Source organism: Drosophila santomea, chromosome 3R (assembly GCF_016746245.2).
Source record: "Drosophila santomea strain STO CAGO 1482 chromosome 3R, Prin_Dsan_1.1, whole genome shotgun sequence".
NCBI classification, from domain to species: domain Eukaryota; kingdom Metazoa; phylum Arthropoda; class Insecta; order Diptera; family Drosophilidae; genus Drosophila; species Drosophila santomea.
Window position 1 is genome coordinate 6,054,133 of NC_053019.2, and position 20,063 is coordinate 6,074,195.

Genomic DNA, 20,063 nt, shown 5'->3' on the forward strand with positions numbered 1-20,063 from the left:
TGGTAAAAATGTACAAAACTTTAAATATGCAATTTTCAAAACCAAAATCCAATCAAATTTCTCGTGTGTGTGCACACCTCAGCTTGTTATTATTCATCTCTCGATATTTGAATCAAATACACACTGGCACGGCACACTCTCTTGCACACGTGTTTTAACTTTGAATTGCTCCAAATTGATTTGTAGTTGTAGTTTTGGCTTGGGTTTTAGTTTTGGTTTTGGTTTTGGTTTTATTTTTGGCTTAGGTTTTCGAGAGATCTGTTATTGGAGTGGTTTGAAATGTTGAAGTAAGAAAAATATACATATCATATAAATATTGAATAGAGTTTGCAAATATATATGGGTATATATTTAGGTATATGTTTGGTAATAAAAAATGGTTATGGAACAAACAAGTTCATTTTTCAGACTCATGTTTCGTTTTTGTTTTTACTTTTATATATTTACAACATTTTTTCGCTTGTATTTGGGAATTATTTACAGTAAGTTGGAACTAAAAGAGCACAAACCGAAAATATAAACTGAACGGAAAAGAGAGAAACAAAGGTTCTTAACTAAAACTGGTTATAGTTTCCTGCTTTGCTTTTTCCCTGCTTTTGATTCGAATGGGGTTCTGCCTTTTGGTTCCGATTCAATTGGATTCAATACTGCCGCACTGCTTTCTTTTGTCTAGGTAGTTTTCGTATTTTGAATCTACTGAGTGAAGTAGAGTAAGCCTAGTCGTTGTCTTGGGTCTCGGCTTCGGGTTCTGGTTCTGGTTCTGGTTCTGCTTCGGATTCAGTTTCAGTTTCAGTTTGGCTTTAATTGGTTGCTCTGTTGGGAGGGGTTAATCTGCTAATCCGCTAATACGCTTGCAAATCGCAACTAAGTAGCTCAATTGGATTGACACTAACATTGGGTATTGGTTAATATTTATAGTGGTAGCTTTCGGGATAAATTGCAACGTGTGTATGCTGAGGAAAATATACAATTGATTTTGGTTTTGTTATCGGTTTTCTAGGTGGTTATATATATATTTTTGTGGTTAGATATGTACTTCTTGTTGATTGATACATTGAGTGGTTATTCGTTGTTGATTGATTGCTTGATTAAAGTGAGGTGAGTTCGAGATTTACAGAGAGAGAGGTAGAGAGAGGACCCTTGCCATGACAAAAGTAAACAAAGTTGAGTTTTTTTTATTCATTTGGTATGCAGAGTAATTGTTGTTTGAGACTATTTACAAGTTTGGTTTGGTTTGGTTTTTTTTTTTTGGTTTTGTTTTGTATAAGTAACAAAAAGTTGCATTAAAACTCATACGAGAACTGAAACCAAAACTAAAGTAACTTCGAACGAAAGAAAAAGAAACTCATCGGAAATACCGAAATGATTATTAAAAATCCTGCGTTTGTTTTGTGTGTGTTTTTAAAAAGTAAAAAAAAATTGAGAACGTGTTTTCATATTTTCGATTTTTGTTTTTGGTTGCTTTTCAGTTGGTCTTTGGAGAGAACGAAAAACTTTTGTATTCTCGTTTTGAGTGAAATGAAAATAGCGCTTAAATGATAAGGTTAGGTTAGTCATGTTGGTTAACTAAGGGGACATTTCGAAATATCGAAATATGTAATAATAGGTTAAATGATAACAGATAACTGGTATTTTGAGATAGCGAGTTAGGAGAAAGAGTCTTTGTATTTCATTTAGTTTGCTTGCTTTGCTTATAACTTATTTTAGAGAGAGAGATAGAGATATATAGAAAAATATAAAGTTAATGCTTACAATCATTCATATCGTCATTGGATCTCATTATGTACTGATCCGATGAAGATAGTCTTGAATGCCCGTTCGTATTGGGATGAGCTCCCCCCCTATGATCACTTTGTTTATTAGAGCTACGCATCGCCAGTGCAGATGGGTTCGACTGATGCATATACATACTATCACCTTCGCACTCACTTTCTTTATATTGGAGCACATTTTTATGCTTCTCATAGATAACCAGGCAACGATGACATCCTTTCCTAAAAGAGTTTTTGGTTGCAACGAAAAGTTTTGTATTCGGTATCGATAGTTGGTATATATGGTTCATTGTTTAACGTATATTCTATATGGAATATTGTATATTGTAGATTGTATTTTGTTTTGTATTCGGTAAATGGTATTGCTTGTGTATATGCTATTATGGGTGTGAAGTTTAAAATACTCAATATTAGTATTAGTATTGGTATTAGTATTTCTTTGGTTCGGTACTCGGTGGTGCGGGATGTGTTGGCTTGTTTTCGGGTTCTTGGCGCAATCGACAAATAAAGTGGTTGGTAACTAGGGCTAAGACTTTGACCGGGCATTCTGGAAGTCGCTCAGTGAGTGTGTGTGAATGGAAGGTATCGGATATGAAGGTTCTTATGTTTGGGCATACACTGTGTGCAAAACAAGGATAGACACACTGATGGTGTCACAGCGATCCCCTTTACCTACATTCGAATGTCGTTTTATTTTCTGTCTCCAAACTGGTACAACACAAATATGTTATGATCCCGGAAGTGAGTCATAAGTCGAAACTAGAACAGCCCTTTCTGTATTTTAAAGGAGTTACATCTATCTTGATTTGTTTCGACTTCGCTCACTCCTTTGTTGGTTTCAATCGACTGAATAGCGATTACTAAGTTGCTGTTATATTTCGATAAGTAATAAAATGATCATCGAAAGGAACTCAAAGGACGTACACTGAATAACGCAAGAAACTCACAAAATATATGTTGTTGAAAAGTGATGTAAAAATATTCTGAATACATATTTATTCGTACTGATAATCAGATAACGTTTCAAAATAAAAAGTTTCATCTTGGTTTTGTTTGATTCTTGATTGTGGTAGGGCTGAGTGTAGGGGTTCTGTTGGATTCCTAGTTCGTAAAATACAGTAAATGGGGCTCGGTTTGGTTTTATGTTTACGATATTTATTGGTATACGACAAAAACTTGTACAGAGCAAAATGAACGGAATGGAGAGCCGGAGGAGAGGGCGTGGCAAAAATGAATTAAATATGAATACAACCCCTGCCCTCGCCTCCAGCAGCACAGCAAAAAGGCCAATACTATTTAAAGAGTAAAAGTAAGGCAGCGTAAAAATCAAAAAACATTTTCACATTTCAGCTACAACGAAAAAACTTAGCTTAAAGGTAGGATTATTCATATGTTTATTAAGTATTCATAAGCATAAACATGGCAAAACAGAAAATTCAAAATAAACTCCACTTGGGAAACTTAATGTTTTGCATTTTCTTTGTTTTTACTTTTTTGGTACTTCTGATTTTTTCTCCATTAAGGAAGTAGCTTAAAAGGGTTTTAATTGTCTTTCACATTGCTCTTTACGGCTAAAAAACATTCGTACGAAAGAAAACAAAAGAGGAATTCCAGACCAAAGCGAAAGGAATGGCATGGAAATTCGCAGGACAAAAAGCAATTTTCCTTAAATGTCTTTGGTTTTCGTTTCGTATCGTTTAAATGAAAAGGCATCGGAAAACGGGCAGCTACAAAAAGAGCTGCTAAGTAGGAGAAATGCTTGAGTAACACAGATACAAATACAGAGTAGTCAAAAGGCAGTTCTCTAAATTAAAAACACAATACGGGGGCACGTAAAAAGTTTGATTTAGTTTTTAGCTTGTTCAGTAGCATTTACAACACGAGTGGGTACACAAACACAGGCACGGATCGGATCTCTATATCTATCGGGCGCTGGCGATATATATATGTATGCACGTATGGGGGGACTCTGAGAATTGGGGGGGTTTTGGGTGGTTTTTGTCTTGGTACATGACTGCCTCTTGTCAAACATCCGAATTACGAGCAGCGCGCTGCCTCCAAGAAAGTGCCCTGCACACGGAGCAGATGGAGTGCGGATGGATTGCGGAGGACATGGTGCGGCATCGTGTGGCATGGTGCGGCATGGTGCGCAGACAAGCTCGGCTCGACTCAAACCCGTTTCAAAGGCAAAAGTTAAGAGCAGCAGCTGGCAAGCAGCGGCAGCGGCAACATCAACAACAGCGGCAACGACAGCGTTAGCGATAACGTTGACGACAGGTTTCCCTGCGACAGTGTGTGTGAGGAGGTACACTGAGGAAAAGTCCTGCGAATTATGTTCTTCCTATTCCTGGGATAAATACGAATGTGTCTTTTAGTATTCAATGAGAACACGCGATACAGAGTATCACCTTTGTAAAAAATGTGTATCGATAAAATTTATCCGTGCACTATTCATAATAGCGAAATGGCAGATACAAATAATTATCTTATATGTGAACTTTAGTTAAAATAATGTTTCAAATAACTATAACTGGATTAAGTGGTGGCAATACTATACAAGCGCCTGAACTAATCAATTTCAAGTTCAGTAGTATAGATGCTCCTACTGAACTGACGTTTTCTCTCGGTGCACCTCAGTTTAAGACGCCTCCTTGCCGCTGTCAATGCCGATGTCGCTCACCCCTTACTGTTGTCTTTGGCCGGCACTCCACTCACTACACTCACTCCACTCACTCCGATGTGCTGACTGGCTTCTTTTTAATGAGGTTAGTTCGGTATTTTCCCACCCGTGCGGAGGGTCCTCAGCCTTACCTTAACACATTTTACCGAGCACACACACCTTCGCCGTCAGAAATGAAAACTTATTCAATTATAGGCGCTCCTCGACAAAGGGACCAACACAAAAAACACATATGGGCAAATGTACATATGTGGGGGAAAGTAAACCAGAACATCTCGTTTTCCTCGGCCTGTGCCAAAAATCAGTATATTCACTATATTTCGCCAGCCAATGGACCGAGTATCGGGTTGAGATGTTAGCATATTGTTAGCGGGGCGAAGCGAAATGCCAAAGGCCCCCGAGGGGGGGATTTTGGATTATCCCGGACGGAGAGTTGGTACTTACTCGTCGACAATCAGATATTTGTTACCATCGGAGGCCGCACACCTGCCGCGATAGCTGAACTGGGAGCCCTTGATGTGTATGGATTGCTGATAGCCGGACAGGAACCAGGAGCCCTCCCATCTCGCCGGAAATGTGCAATTTGTGGGCGCTGCAAGCCAAAATAACAGTAATAATTTATTAATAAACGACTTAACCATTAATGCATAAAGATATTATATTCCAATTGCCTCCCCGTGGACTGCAGCTATGTATAGTACATACAAATGTACGTACATATATGGTCGGATGGTTGATGTGGCCTCAATTGCGTTCATTGTTCATTTAAGAGCCGTATAAAAGAGCAACCGCAATCTTTCCCACTGAAGTGCGTTTGCAGGCATATTTATTTACGAGTCACCATACAAAAGGCACTTGCTTATTGATAAATTTAGAATATTCGCTTGGCCACTTTCTTCGACTGGTACTGCTCTTCTAATTGTATTGTCAAGTTTCGGGTGCCAAGATTTGTGGCTTTTTAATTTGTAAATTGTTTCAATTATTATTATGATTGTATTTAAGTGCGTGCGCATAAGGGCCTCAAATTTACGACCCGCTGCCAGGAGTGCGATATTCGGATACTTGGGAACTCGGTAAGGGTAGGGTATTCGGGCGTTTTAGGGGTGGCCAGGCGCATAAATAAGTTGAACAAGCGAGGCAACCAAAAACAGCTCGTAATAATAATAATGTCACACACACACTCGCACAGTGGCAGCAAAACTACCGAAATGGCAATTGTGAATATTAAAAAAAAAAAAAGGAACTGAACTGAACGGTAGAGAGAAATGGGAAAGGCGAAGCCAAAGTATAGAGAAAGAAACGTTAACGGAAAGTTAGCTAACGGCATGCCGCACTCGCACACTCAGGCAATAAGTACTATATCCCATACAATGGGTATAGACCCGCACACGGATACATATAGAAAATGGTAAAACCACCCTCTGAGCCACACATATAGCTTAATGTTTGGGCACGATTGGCAGCGGCAGCAGAGGCAGCAGAGGCAGGGAGCTGCAAGTTGGGATAAGGGTGGTGGCCAGGACAGAGAACGGGAACAAGAACAGGAGCGGAGATGGTGGCAATGGCGGTAGCGGAGATGAAGATGGAGATGGAGAGGCCAGTCCTGATGCCGATGGGCGGGCGGTGGGTAAGGAACACTCGGAACTGGCAAGTCGCAGATGGAGATGGAGATGGAGGACGGTCCGAGTTCGGGCTACGCATTCAAATACAGAAAACTCGCAAGGAGAGACGAATGTGCGCACCCGAGCCAGAAACAGAAACAGAAACACAACCCAAGGCACAGAGTCGATGTGCAGACAAAACAATTCACACTAAAGAATCCTTGAGTCGAAATTTTATACCATCTATTTGCCTAGGATTCTAATAAAAAAGATCCTCGGATTGCGATTGTTCCAACTGTATCCAACTATTTGAAATTTATTTAAATTTGAATGACCAATAGATTTAACTTGCAATATTTCATCCAGCTATTGATTTATTTTATTAATTTTTCCACACATTTGCCATAAGCCCATTTCTTTCAGTGCAGTAACAGCAAGAACTACAGCGACAGGGCAACACGGTGCCACACTCACACTCACACTCGCAGTCCGTACTTACAGCGATACACATTTTATTTTATTATTCCTTTCCTTTCTTTTATTCTACTTGTTCCTTGTTGATTCCACTTTTTCAGCTTTTCTGTTTTTTGTTTTTACATTTGCGGCAAACAAAAGGTACTCATGCGCAGGATCAGCGCAGCCCTCTGAACTCTGAGCCCCAACTGAGCCGCTGCTCAGACCTCTGACTAAAGTCGAACGAACATATATATCTGGCTATAGCCAGAGCTATACACTTACACAATATATGCGTGTGTGTGTGTGCTGTCCAATGACTTGTGCTTTTTACGGGCCGCACTCGCATTCGCCTGGCTGTCATAATGCGGCCCATACGCACAGCGGGCGGCCTGTTGTGCAAAAAGTGTAGCATACTTTGCCGGGCAGCCACCGCCCCGAACGAAAGTCTGGAGTCAGGGGCTCCGGAACCGGGAGCGAACCCGGAACGTGGTCCCGAAAACCCAAAAATACGAAACCCGAAGCCCGAAAACCACCCCCCGCCGACGAATAATTGTTTCGCCAATCTCAAGTACCGTGAATAATTTTCCAACATGATTCAATACTTTTGCCTGAGTGCCGCAGCGAGCAGGGCATTGTTGCTGGCGTAGCACCAGCGTCGCACGTTGCCCTTCGTCCTTAATTCGCTACCCCTGAAAAATATGCTGCAGGACAAGCTTAAGTAAATACAAGCTGAAAGCAATAATATGACATAGACCACGACCGACTGACAGACAAGCGTTCAAATGCGTATAGACAGTTGAAATGACGGACGCGAAAAGCGGGCACGGGGCTTTTCAGATATATTTTCGGTGTGTTTTTCGTTTGGATTAGAGTGGCTCAGCAAGCATACAGATGGTATGATGGTGGGGGAATGACGAAGCTTAGGCAACAACAAAGCGAAATGGGGGAAGCACGAAATAAAGTAACATACATATGCTCAAAGAGTTGCTCCTCACAATGGATCCCCATAAACCGACAGTAATCAGGTGCATTAATCAAAATAAATCTCGGGGATCTGCGACATCTGCGAGAGAGAAGGTAACTGAGGCGACTTTTCAGACACATATACATATGTATATGTACACGTGCTAAACAAGATGTAGGAACTTGGAAAAGCGTTACGGAACCACAATCTTTCAGTGGCAGTGACTATCCTTAAAATGTAATTTGATTTGCTTGGGATAAAAGGGTGTATGGTGTTGATTTTACAATATACATATATGTATGTATTCATTCCATTCCAACTGTCTTATGTTTTCGAATTTAAGGGAACCTAATGTCTACAATTGCTAAAACGGCGGTTGTTTTACATCTGTCACCTTTTGAAGTAATAATTCCGAATCAAGAGCACACTTCCAAATGATCGGAATTATAGGTCATTATTGTTCCCTAGTACTCAATTAAGATTGACAGCGGGAATATTTAACGCGATATTAATTATGCACTACTCCGTCATTTGTGGTTCCTGTTATGACAAGCAATTTCCTATCGCAGCAGCGTGCACTTATCTTATCCACGATGATCTATAATGACAACTTCAACGCGCTAACAACTCCTTAACCCAATTATTTGGCCCACACTTATGGGTGTGCGCACTTTGAAGAGCTCGTTCGTTAGGCGCTTGGGAAGAAGTAGTCGGTGGGATAGACCAGCTAGGGCAGGAGAACCATTCAAGGGAGCCCGGCACATTACTGGACCACCCCTATTGAATGGCAGTACGCACCCCTAGCGAACAGACAAACACTTATTCCAGCTCGACTATGTCGAGCTCAAAGAGCATGACGCTTCTGCCTGCGAGACTCATTTGCGTTTTGGGCCGGGTTCTGGATGTTGGACTTTCGCTTCGCAGAGGGACAGCTGTGATGGCGGATTTCGAGGAGGCGGGGGAGGTGGAGGCTTAGGGGCGGGGCAACCAAAATGCTTTTGTCTAACTTGAGTGAATTATGGTCAGCGGTCGGTCGGTGGTCGTTGGTCGGCGGTCGGCGGTTGCTGGCTGTTTGTTTCGGGCAATTTCCGTACAATTTGCCATTGCATGTTGCTGTTGCCGGAGCGGCTGTTGCTTGTTGTTTTCATCGTTTTTCTGCTCTGTTCTGTTCTGTGCTGTTTTTGTTGTTTATGCTGTTGTTTTTGTTTTTCTGGGTGAATTCGTTCACGGAGAAACAGTTGAAACGCATTATACCAACGCAAACGCAGATCTGCGGTCACAAACTACTTATGGATTCAATTGAGCATGACCAAAAGAGGGGGTGGCCCTGGGTGTGGATGGGGCAACTCGATTGGCAGAAGGGGGGAGGGGGATGAGCCGCCAGCTGTCGCTCTGTTGCGAGTACAAATTATGCCACAAAAATTAAATGAAATTGGGGTTTGGGGAAGGATACTGGGGATGCTGGAGCTGACATTCTGGGTCCCAAAGTTGCTGCGGCACTTTCTTGGCGCGCCAAGTGAAATTATAAATTCTTATCATAGCGCTACTTATCGACGGGGGCTCGCTACTCACCATCTTGCCGACCGCCCCAGCCGCTGACGGACGTGGCCAGGAGCAGCATTAGCAGCGGTCCCAGCCAACTTTTTGTCGACGTCATGGCGCAGCTCCTGCTCCTGCTCCTTGCTGTTTTCGTTGTCGTCCCCGCTGGGTAGCTGGATTCGTGGATGTGGGTGTGGGTGCGGATGAGTATGGGGTCGTTGTTTCCGTTGCCGGGCAGCAGATGCTGCCACAAGAACATCAGCCACGTAATGCCGGAAAGTTCCGCGGTCCCGCCCCGCCGATCCAGACTAATATCACCGTTATAGTTAAAGCACCTACATTCATCATTCTCATTCCCATTCTCATTCTCTTCATCATGCGGCAATGCTGCACCAGTTGTGCCCCTTGCCGTTGTTTTTGTCGTTGTTTGCGAATTGTGAGCGGCTGTCGTAGCCACCGCTCCTGCTCCCGATGCTCCATCTATTGTTGCTGGTCTAGTGCTGGCGTTGGTGCTGTTGCTGGTGCTTATGCTTGTGCTGATTGGATTTACCTGGGCCAGCGACGCCGCAGACGCATGACTTGGTCCTTCGCGCCGCATTCGCTCACGTCGCCAGCATCGCTTGCCGCATTCCAAGACGGCGCCTTCTGCTCCAACTGCTCCCACTGCCACCACATCCCCGCTAGCAACAGTGGGCATAACTAATTGCGACGTCTGCCGGAGATCGGTGCAGCTATGCCCCGCTGTGGCCACGGGTAACCGAATACCCGGCAGCAGGAATTCACCAGACCAAGAGGAGGACATTGTTGCCGCTGCAGGTCCTGTGGTGGTGATGATGCGTGCCGTTGCAGTTGTTGTTCCTGCTGCTCCTTCTGCTGCCGTTGCTGGTGTCAACGTCGCCGCTGAAGCATGTTTATCATAATTTTTATGTTCCCAGCCGGGCGGACAACAGCAGCTTCCCTGGCAACTCTCGCTGCCATGGCCCAAAGTCTGGCTTCGACTCCGATTCGTGGTACCGGCCGCAGGCACATGCTTACATGGATAGCAGAAAGGCGGTAAATAGATTAACGACGTTATTCCTGCTCTCGTCTTGGATGTGGACGTGGAGCTGCTGGCATTGGCGCTGGAGCTAGAGCTAGAGCTGGAGCTGGAGCTAAAGCTCGCCGTCCTCAGTGCCGCCTGCATTGGTTGCTGCTGCTGCTGTTGCTGCGTGTCCTGTGGGGACAGAGACAAGAGTGGAATATTTTATTATTATAAAGCACAAACAAGCTGGCTGAGCAAAGTAAATATGATATAAGGTGGTGGCGAATTTGAATTTAAAATAAAGCTACAGCCCAGCACTGGCGTATACAAATAATCCCACAAGATTCATTGTTCGGCCTTCCAACACGCACCAAAACAGTTGCTCGTATACATATAAATAAAACTTCCTCGGCGGCGCATTAAAAAGCAATAAAAATAAATATGGGCGCTGGGAAACCGACACTCCACTCCACTCCACTCCACTCCACTCCAATCGAAATAAAACTTCCAACGATGCGTAAATCAAAAATCACGCGCTATAAAAAAATTAGGCCCCAATTTATACGCATCGATTTATGTGTGTTCCCAAGAACGTCTGCATCGCCCCCGTCGCATCGCCATTGCCAGCATTTCCTCCGTTATAATCTTTTCCTGCATTTAGCGCCTCCGGCTAGGGGAAACTCTACTAAATAAAAACCACTTGAAGAGGTTTGGATTTTCGGATTCTTGGCATGTGCGTGGAGACCACCAGTTCGGTACTGTAATCCCCATATCGCATGAATGCTTTGCTAGCTACATATGTACATACTTCGGTTTTTTTCCATTTGAGGGAAACTTAATTGGTCACTTTCATGGTTCAGAAAGATGGTCAGAAATTGTTATTGAGAACGTCTAGTTCTAAACAGAGCTTTGACAAATTTCAGATGATGAATGTCGATCCATCAATTTTATTGGGGAATTTCAAAGTTCGTTTAGCGTGGTTTGTTTTCATAAGAAAGGAACTGGGGAGTTATTAAATCCAATATAACTTGAAAAGCTTTAATATTTTTACTGTTAATGCTTATATGGATTTTAAAAACTGCCTAAAACTACCATTGTGTTTTCTTTAATGGAATAAAGTATATTCCTTCCTGACGTGTGGGATTTTACCGATTTTACCTTACAAAATCGATTATAAGAGAGTACACCTTGCTTTCTTACCTCAAGAAAGTTACATTCATTTCTGAAGCAGGCTGGAGGAATGAAAAGCTTTTCCCAACTACCTCATGAAGTCGCCAGGCCATGTGTCATTTATTATGTCACGAAGGTTTTTAGAAATTCAGCATGCTCGAAAGAATCTAAATCAAAATGGGCGGGATTCCCCGGAACGAGCACAAGCCAGCGGACGAGCTTGTGAGGCATAATGCAATTTTGATGTTGTGTAAGCGCTGCTCTTAGCCCATCATCTATGCTAATTAAGTTAATTAAAAAGTACCAGCAAAGTATTTGCACTTGGCCAACTTCACGTCATAATCAAAGTGGAGGCGGCGGCGCATCGAATGGAAAATGAAGCCCAAGTCATGTCAAATGCTCTTAAAAAGCCAGAGCATCCCCTTCCTCCAGAGATGCTGGATATGAAGATGACGATGATGAGGGAAACGGAGGTGGAGATGGAGGAGGAGGAGGAGCTGTTGCCGGAGATGACTATGTTGCCATCCACAGAGTGAAGTGTCTTTATTTGAAAATGAAGAGAGCTGAGACCAAAAAACGGGGCCAATTATAAGCTACGTCATTAATTTGAATAAAATTCTTAATTCTCCCAAACACACACAAAATGAAAATGCCACAAAAGAAATGTGCCACAAGAAGAAAAATATGTCCAAAACGGAAAATAACGGGGGCCGAATGACAGCAGACGGTGGCAAATAAAACATTTAGGCGGAATTATAATTTTACTTTGCTTATTTATAATTTACGTTTAAAATGTGAAACACCTGACAGCTAAAGAGAATTTATGTTTGCATGTTTTCCATTAATTTATTTTTCCGAGGCGCACCCCTCCCAAGAAAACTGCCAAGACAGCTCCACAGCTCCAGCCTCGAATTGCACGAAAATGCACAGCAGGAGGGTGCTCCCGCGGGCAGAAGGCATCGGGAGGAGCCAGAAGACGGGCACATTTCGCTATCACGTTTGGACTATAAAACAGGCCAGCCCCGGCCACACAGTCGAAGCCCAAGCCCAAGCCTCAGTCCCAGTTCCAGTCCCCGAAACACACTGATGATGTTGTTGATGACGTGGAGCGCCTAGCGAGTGCATAGCTCCGCCGAAAATGGCAAACGGGCAACCCAAGACACTGGTCCCGACCAGAAAGCAGGAGCTTCACACTCGAAGAAACAAGACACTCGAAATGGGAGCTTGATTCATATACGGGATAGAATGTATATATCATACAGCACATAGAATTCTCCTTCAAAAACGGGGACCAAAATACGGAATCAAAGTTTTCCAGCGAGTGTAATAACTTGTGTTTGAATTTAAATAAGTGGCAAAAGCATTATGTTCAAATAAGGAACGTACTGTGATAAAAATGGATTATTTTTCCGAGTGTACCTCTGGCACAGACACAAAGACAGCAGAAGACGGAGACGTCTCGACGCAGTGCAAAAACTTGTCAAGTAAATATAAACGAAATGTGTGGCACGGCACCCGGCCGGGTCCGTTTCGTTCCGTTCCGCCTCTACTTGCTTTATTTTATTCCCATTTTATTATTATTTTCACCAGGCCAAAAGACGCAGACGCTATAGCAGCAGAAGCAGCCGAAGCAGCAGCAAAACACATAAAAAATATTTGTATGCAACATTTTTATGATTTCCGTCTGGTTGCGACAGCGGCATGGGCACAAAGAGACTTCGAGGCACACAAGCCGCCCCAATTCTGATTCTGATGCCGATTCCGATCGCAATTGCGATTGCGATGGTCCAAGCCATCTCCTTCACCTGGTTTCAATTAAAAGACACTTTTCTTTTATGTAACGGCTTATTTCTCATTACGTTCGCCATGCTCTTTGTTTTTTTTTTTTGTTGTTCTCATTGGAAACGGGTTCTAGGATGCCGGGCGATGCCGAACCCGAATCCGCATCCGCATCCGCATCCGAATCGGAATTGAAATTGGAAAACGGCGACTGGGGCTGCCTGCTGGTGTTGACGGTCGTTCAAAGTTTTCTGGAGGGGCGAGTGCGATTGCGAATGTGAATGGAATGGATGCGTTCGCTCCCTTGTCTCACTTCATCAATCATTAATTTCGTTTATTTTTAGTGAAAATAATCACTTTGTGCAACATATGTGACCGAGCAGCGTTCCGCATGTGTTTGCCGGGTGCGAATGGTCTGGGATGGGGTGGATTTTGGCAGGGAGTTCATTGCGGAGCTTGACAAAGAGTCTGAAAGATGCGCACAGTCCAAACCAGAAGGAACACCTCCTTGCAATTATCAAATGGACTCTGTACCCTTCGCGGTTGCGTGATGCTCTCTCCTTTTCGGTTAGGTTAATGTGTGTGAAATGACTTTATTGGTTTTTCAGGTGGTCTGGTCGTCTGGCCCTGGGTAAATGATGGCCTTGCCTCATGCCACGGTCTATTATAGACACATGTGTCCCGGGCTTCCAAGGGTGGGCGTTTGGGGGAGTTAAGTGCGGCTTAGATGGGATAATAACACAGGCATATTCCTAACCCCACATGGGCTAAGGGGAGCTAAACAATTAAGCAGAACACACTTTGCTTTAATTGATCGATAATAGTAGAGTTTTTATTAAACTACTCTTTAGGGAAATAAACCAGTCACCAGTAGTCTATTTAATTATGTTTCGTTCTTATACTGCCATTAATTATTAGAAATAACCTAATGTTAATCATACAAATCAGTCAATTCCCCTATTTATAACTTAAAAGGACCTTTTCATTCGATTCAACAACAGGCTCTATTTGATTCTGTGTAATTTCAACTCTATCTACACAGCTTATTATGATTGCACTCTTGACTAATGGAATAGTGTTCTGATTCCACGAACCCCATGCGTTTATCTTAGTAAAATGAGATTAGAAAAGACATTCTGCTTGCTCGCCCCATTTTATCTCGATGATCAAAGTTTGAAAATGCCCATTTCCTACCCCAGTTAATTGGAGCAAAGTGTCCACATAGGTTGGTAGTAAGTCAGAGTATATTTATGACAATTTTATCGTTGCCTTACCCCTGTTTAAGTGACACATCTGCTTTGTCGCAAACCCAACGGCTACCTTTCACAACTTATCGTGCGTTTGTTAACTTTCGCACAAAGCTTCCTGTGAAATACGTAAATCCTTATTCACTCGAATGACTCAGAGGCATTTCTTATCTCGCCCCAGAGCAACGAACTGAGCAATAAATATAAATAGAGAATTTTCACATCCGACAAACAACACCACAGGCAAACAACCCAACTTCCCAACTACCCAGCTACCCATCCCAAACCCACACGCACCTCGAGCTGAATTAATCAACAACTCCGGAGTTGCGTCCCGTCCCGGAGTAATTCCCCTAATGCAATACATTTCCGCCGTGCTGCGGGTGCTCAATCGGCATTCTGGTATCTGATATCTGGAAAAGCCATGCAACGTATGTACATCGGTACCAACATGATTTTTATCTATGTGTCGATAGCATAAATATGACGGCTGGTCAGGAAAAAGGTGCTTGGGTGTGGGGCTAGTGCAATTGCAGTGCGCACCTCATTGAACTTTTCAGACAAACACAATTTGTCCGATAAGGAAAAAAAGCGTCTACACGACACCCGCAAAGGGGCGGCCAGCCGAAGGGGGCGGGGCGGTCGAACGGCGCGCGCACTAATGGCCACCATTAATAATTGAAAAACTGAAACAGTCGAGCATGTGAGCAACTGAAGGATGGTGGCGCTACGTGGGGGGTGTGCCGGAGGGGAAGAGCGGAGAGGGTCGTCGGATGAGGTTGGGTCGCCAGTGTTAGGGGTTGGGGTGACAAAAATCTATAACCAAAAAAGTTATGAATAAGCGAGCGAGCGAGTGGAGAGCAACGACGGCCCCGAATTGCACTGAGAAAAACCCAATCATAAGGGTTCATACACTTTATTCGCAGATATGATCTTATATTCAATAAAATATGCAGAGGTATTTTGAAAATAGTTTTGATTAATATTGATTACTATAAAAGGCAGTAATTGAACTATTTAAGAAGTAGGATGTTGTACAAATTTTTATGAATTTTTATGCTCCGGAAATCAAGAACTAACATACTATTTTACCTCCTAAAGAGAACTGTAAGGGTAATTTTATGTCAAATTAGACTTACTGCCTTCAAGTAAAATTCAACGAATATTTTCTTGGACTAAGCTGAGAAAGGACTAAATTCCTAAGTATTGAATTAAAATACGGCCGATTGATTTCTCCCACCTAATAGATACATTTCAAAAATAACCGTTAAGTACCGCTTAGAACTTTGGTCCAGTTGGAAAAGCGAATAACGAATTAGAAATAACCAAATTTTCGCTGTGTACAAACCTGTTCTCTGCCTTCGTTGTTTCTGTTTCTGTGGTTGTTGTTGTTGCTGGCGCTGGTGGTGCTGCAGATGTAGTTGTAGCTGTTGTTGTAGTTGTAGTTCATGGCTAGCTGATGAAGCTGCGACGCTGCAGCGACGCTGACGTCGCAGCGACAATGTTGGAGCTGGCTCTTCTTCTTCACCTTGTGCTGGGGCTCTTCTTCATGCCGTTCTCCTGGTTTTACCCGTTCTTCTTGTTGTCGTTGTCTTGGGATTTAATTTGGATGAAAATGCAGCAACAGAGGAAATCGCGTGCGGAACGCAGCCAACCAGCATTGGTAACTGCAAAAATCGCAGCCCGTTTTCGGTTTTCTTTTTTTGTTTCTCCTCCGTTTACTTTTTTTGGGAGTTTCTGCAAGCTGTCCAGTGATTTTTCGTTGAATTTTCCGCTGCAGGGCAGCAGAAAGCGCACGAAGCGAACCGAAACTGAGACTGAAACTGCGATGGTCGTGCAAAATCGGATATTTCCGTCGACGGCGCGGCGGGCGGAGGGTGTTAAAATATTGGAGCAAGGTGTTTCCAAACACACAGCTGCGGCGAATTCGAAGCAATTCGCCGAGGTTCTGTGCGCAAAAGCAAAGCGGCGAAGAGATCTGAGCGGCGGCGCTACATTTGCAATGGCCCTTGTTGTTGTTGCTGCTGCTGCTCACTGCTCCACCACCATTTGCACAGTTATATTATCTCTGGTCGATGGGGATCTCTCTCCCAGTCTCTCTCTCTCACTCTCTGAGCCTTTGCTCAAGTCGCCCCCTCTTCCTCTCGCCCACTCGCTGTGTCAATCGAATTAAAACGAATGCTCTTCGGCGAATAATTGGGTTTAGATACTTTTCTAGCAGACAAAGTTGTATTTTTGCACTTCTTATTGATATTTAGCAAAACGCGTCGGGCAAATCACACTCACACAAAGCACACGCGCACAGCGGTTTTCAATCTGCAGTACCCCAAACAACACACACTTTTTCCTTCTGCCTGTTCCTTTGATATTCGTCTTGAAATCGCTGGGCAATTGGCGATTTGAACCGATTTTCACATGGCTCTTTGTTATATTGAATTTTCACCGAGACGCTCTCACACGCAGAGACGCTTGGCTCGTTCGCTGCTGCTTCTGCTGCAATACACACCACCTACGAAACGAGCCAAGGGAAATTGTATCTATGGGCTGTGTATCTACGCGGCACGCGCTGCACGTCCGCTCGCTTCGGGTTTTCGAGAGAGAATATATCTTTTTCGATACGGTACGGATACGGTTCGCCTTCGAGGGATTGTATCTCAACGCTACAGTGTGACCGCACCACAGCGCAGCTCTGCTGCAATTTCGCAGATGTCTAGCAGGGGCTCAAACCATTCTCCTCATCAGCATAACGATGGCGTTTGGCGCATTAAATTAATTTCAAACAACATTCTGCAATTTTCACCAGGTATATAAATCCTTGATATTTATAATATTGTGATATTATTTTTGTTTTACTTATGAAAATACTTAAAACGCTTTAACATATATTCTAAGCTCAAACGTAAACAGACCAAACAAGTAAAACGAATTAATCTTTTCTGATTTTGTATATACATATGTATTATACAAAATTATACAAAATTCACTGTATGGCACTAGTGTCATATTGCAAAGGCGAAATAAGGCGCCGCAAAAGTTGCACGTCGTTTCATTTATTTTTCTTAAGAAACAAGCAACTTTTTGTAGTCGCAGTCTGAAGAAAACAAATTCGTTATATCAATAGCAGATTAATATGCCTCACTTAGAGGCACATTTCAAGTGGCCCGAAGCTGAATCAGCTTTCTTGTCATTCCACACTTCGCACTCTCCTCTTGAAACCCGATTTGTATAAACAAGACCCACAAAGTTTACTTAAGAAATTAGCAGGCCCGCCATTGTGTGCGGTATCAATTTGAGAACTGGCAATGCAACAAAGGGTTTTTGAACCAATAACGAAAGTATCTGTTTACAAAAACGGTTTTTCGTGACCATGTAAAACTCCAATGCCAATACACAATCACTTCACATGCTTTTTACAAAGAGTTGAATCCATTCGAACAAGACATTTTATTATTTTTTTTGGTAGTATTGACTTGCACAGCTTAATTTTGATAAATTATTAGAATTTTAAAAAAATTGATTTATTTTTTACTATTAGAATTTAAATTCAAAATATTATTTGCCATTTGCGTATGAGCATATCAGTAAAAATTGGCCAGACAAAAATTAAAACGAACAAAAAATCAATACATTTTTTAGAATTGTGGGCGTAAATGTTTTAGCGGGTTGTGGACGTTTCAGTGGGCGTGGCAACGATCTAAAACAAACTTCCACATTGTAGGCGTATATCCTTTTCATGTTGGATATGGTTTCTTCTACTTGCCACATATTCATGATTATAAATATATTTACCATTTATGGTCGGAAAGGCTTCCTTCCTTCTGCATTTACTCAACGAGAAACAGGCCAGGCGACAGGGAATAAGGGCCCGGGGGGAACCCCCCCCCCCCCCCTGTCGACGTGCCTGGGTATAACTGTACTTTACAACTCCGAGATACATATTCAGTGTTGAACATTTTTAAAATAATAATAATTATAATAAAAATAATTTTTAAAATAATAATGTTGCTTGGTCTCTCTACTGGAAAAATTGTACACCCATGGACATAAAAATAAGTGTATGGTATAAATTCATAGATTTTTTTTATACCCGTTACTCGTAGAGTAAAAGGGTATACTAGATTCGTTGAAAAGTATGTAACAGGCAGAAGGAAACGTTTCCGACCATATAAAGTATATATATTCTTGATCAGGATCAATAGCCGAGTAGATCTGGCCAAGTAGTTCCGTCTGTCCGTCCGTATGAACGCTGAGATCTTAGAACTACAAAAGCTAGAAAGTCGAGATTAAACATACAGACTCCAGAGATATAGAAGCAGCGCAAGTTTGTCGATTCATGTTGCCACGCCCACAATCCGCCCAAAACTGCCACGCCCACACCTTTGAAAAATGTTTTGATTTTTTTTCATTTTTGTATTAGTCTTGTAAATTTCTATCAATTTGCCAAAAAACTTTTTGCCATGCCCACTCTAACGCCCACAAACCGCCAAAAACTGTCAGTGCTGAAATTTCTTCTTCGCACATCCACTAGCTGAGTAACGGGTATCAGATAGTCGGGGATCTCGACTATAGCGTTCTCTCTTGTTTTATTTTATAATACCAACATCCTGGTAAACCTAAAAAGTGTAAGAGGTGCCCTTGATAACTTTGGAGGTACATCTCTTATACACGCAAAACTTATACACCTACTGTATTGGCATAATAGTATATAAAAGTTAACTCAAAATTGTCAACCTTCATAAATAGGGTATAAATAATGAATAAATCTAGATGGGTACATTAAACTGTTTTTGAATCGAAATGGTACGAGATTTATTGCCTATTGCTCGGGATCCTTAGTCTTGGGGCTTGAAGACAGTGGTTTCTCCTTTATTTTAGCTTTGGGCTGGTTGAGCGTGTCGTGGTTGTGTTGCTGGTTCTTGATGATCAGCTCCCCAGTCACAGAGCAAGTTATAATTCGAGCAGCGCAGCGCATATAACGATTTCGAGCACAAAGCCAATAAGTTTTAGAACCCCGCGAATTGTTGCGATAATACCTTCAATATAAAAAAATGTTACAAGCAGTTAATGGAATTATTCTTATTAAATTAACAATACGAAAGACTTACTCGTAGCCGCCCATCAGCAGTTTGGGCTTTCCTTTTGTGCCCTTTACTATCATTATCCCTCGCTTGCGTATTATATCTGTAAGTAAAAGATCACACGAGGGTTAGTTTAGGTCACTTATTTAATAGTACGCGCACTTTCATTTATTTCTTTCTTTTTTTGCTTTTACTTAATTAATTTAATATTTTAAATCCAATTAAGAGAATATATCCAGAGCCCAAACTAGTGGTCAAATTCCACAGAAAAGGAACATTCCATTGCCATTTTGAACGGTATCTCCTAAGGTTTAACTTGATTAAATAATAATTTATTTTATAAAATGCTTTAAAATTTATTCAACAGGTATGTGCATTTTTTTAGGTCACAGATGTGAGTGCTTCGCATATTTCAGTCGGTACACCTCCTGGCCATTCTTCAGCACGTGGGTGGTGGCCCTGACCTTGCAGTTCGAACTTCGATATCTGGCACAACGCCAGTTGATGCTGCTCTTCAGTTTCCGATCCATGACAAACTCATGTCTGTCGATTACCAGCTTACGCTTTTTCTTCCGCGTGCAACTAAAGCTGGCCAAATGTGCCGTGCCTGAAAAGGAAAGCATACAGTGTTATTTATATACACACACAATGTAAAGCGAGAAATAAAAATATTGGATTATGTTTAATTTTTACATGTCTTCATATTAATAATTATATATGACGAAATTATTACACATATTTTCAGGTTATTTTTAG

At 42.3% G+C, this 20,063-nt stretch overlaps 2 protein-coding genes across 5 annotated transcripts in view; both read right to left on the minus strand.

Moving 5' to 3' along the window:
- LOC120454000 overlaps positions 1-16,825 on the minus strand; it is a 31,005-nt gene extending 14,180 nt beyond the window's left edge. The window contains exons 1-4 of one of the 2 annotated variants that reach the window (XM_039638968.2): positions 15,578-16,825; positions 9,046-10,225; positions 4,897-5,044; positions 1,753-1,994 (exon numbers count right to left, since the gene is read on the minus strand). In XM_039638968.2, the coding sequence (XP_039494902.1) occupies positions 1,753-1,994; positions 4,897-5,044; positions 9,046-10,225; positions 15,578-15,679 (1,672 nt within the window). In that variant the 5' untranslated portion in view covers positions 15,680-16,825. The remainder of the gene's footprint in view (positions 1-1,752; positions 1,995-4,896; positions 5,045-9,045; positions 10,226-15,577) is intronic. The other variant, XM_039638969.2, reaches the window with a different exon arrangement.
- A 2,186-nt stretch (positions 16,826-19,011) lies between these two features.
- LOC120454001 (modifier of mdg4-like) overlaps positions 19,012-20,063 on the minus strand; it is a 28,101-nt gene continuing 27,049 nt past the window's right edge. The window contains exons 5-6 of one of the 3 annotated variants that reach the window (XM_039638983.1): positions 19,335-19,410; positions 19,012-19,262 (exon numbers count right to left, since the gene is read on the minus strand). In XM_039638983.1, coding sequence (XP_039494917.1) covers positions 19,046-19,262; positions 19,335-19,410 — 293 coding nt within the window. In that variant the 3' untranslated portion in view covers positions 19,012-19,045. Of the gene's footprint in view, positions 19,263-19,334; positions 19,411-19,678; positions 19,915-20,063 lie in introns of those variants that run through there. The other 2 variants (XM_044006411.1, XM_039638985.1) reach the window with 2 other exon arrangements.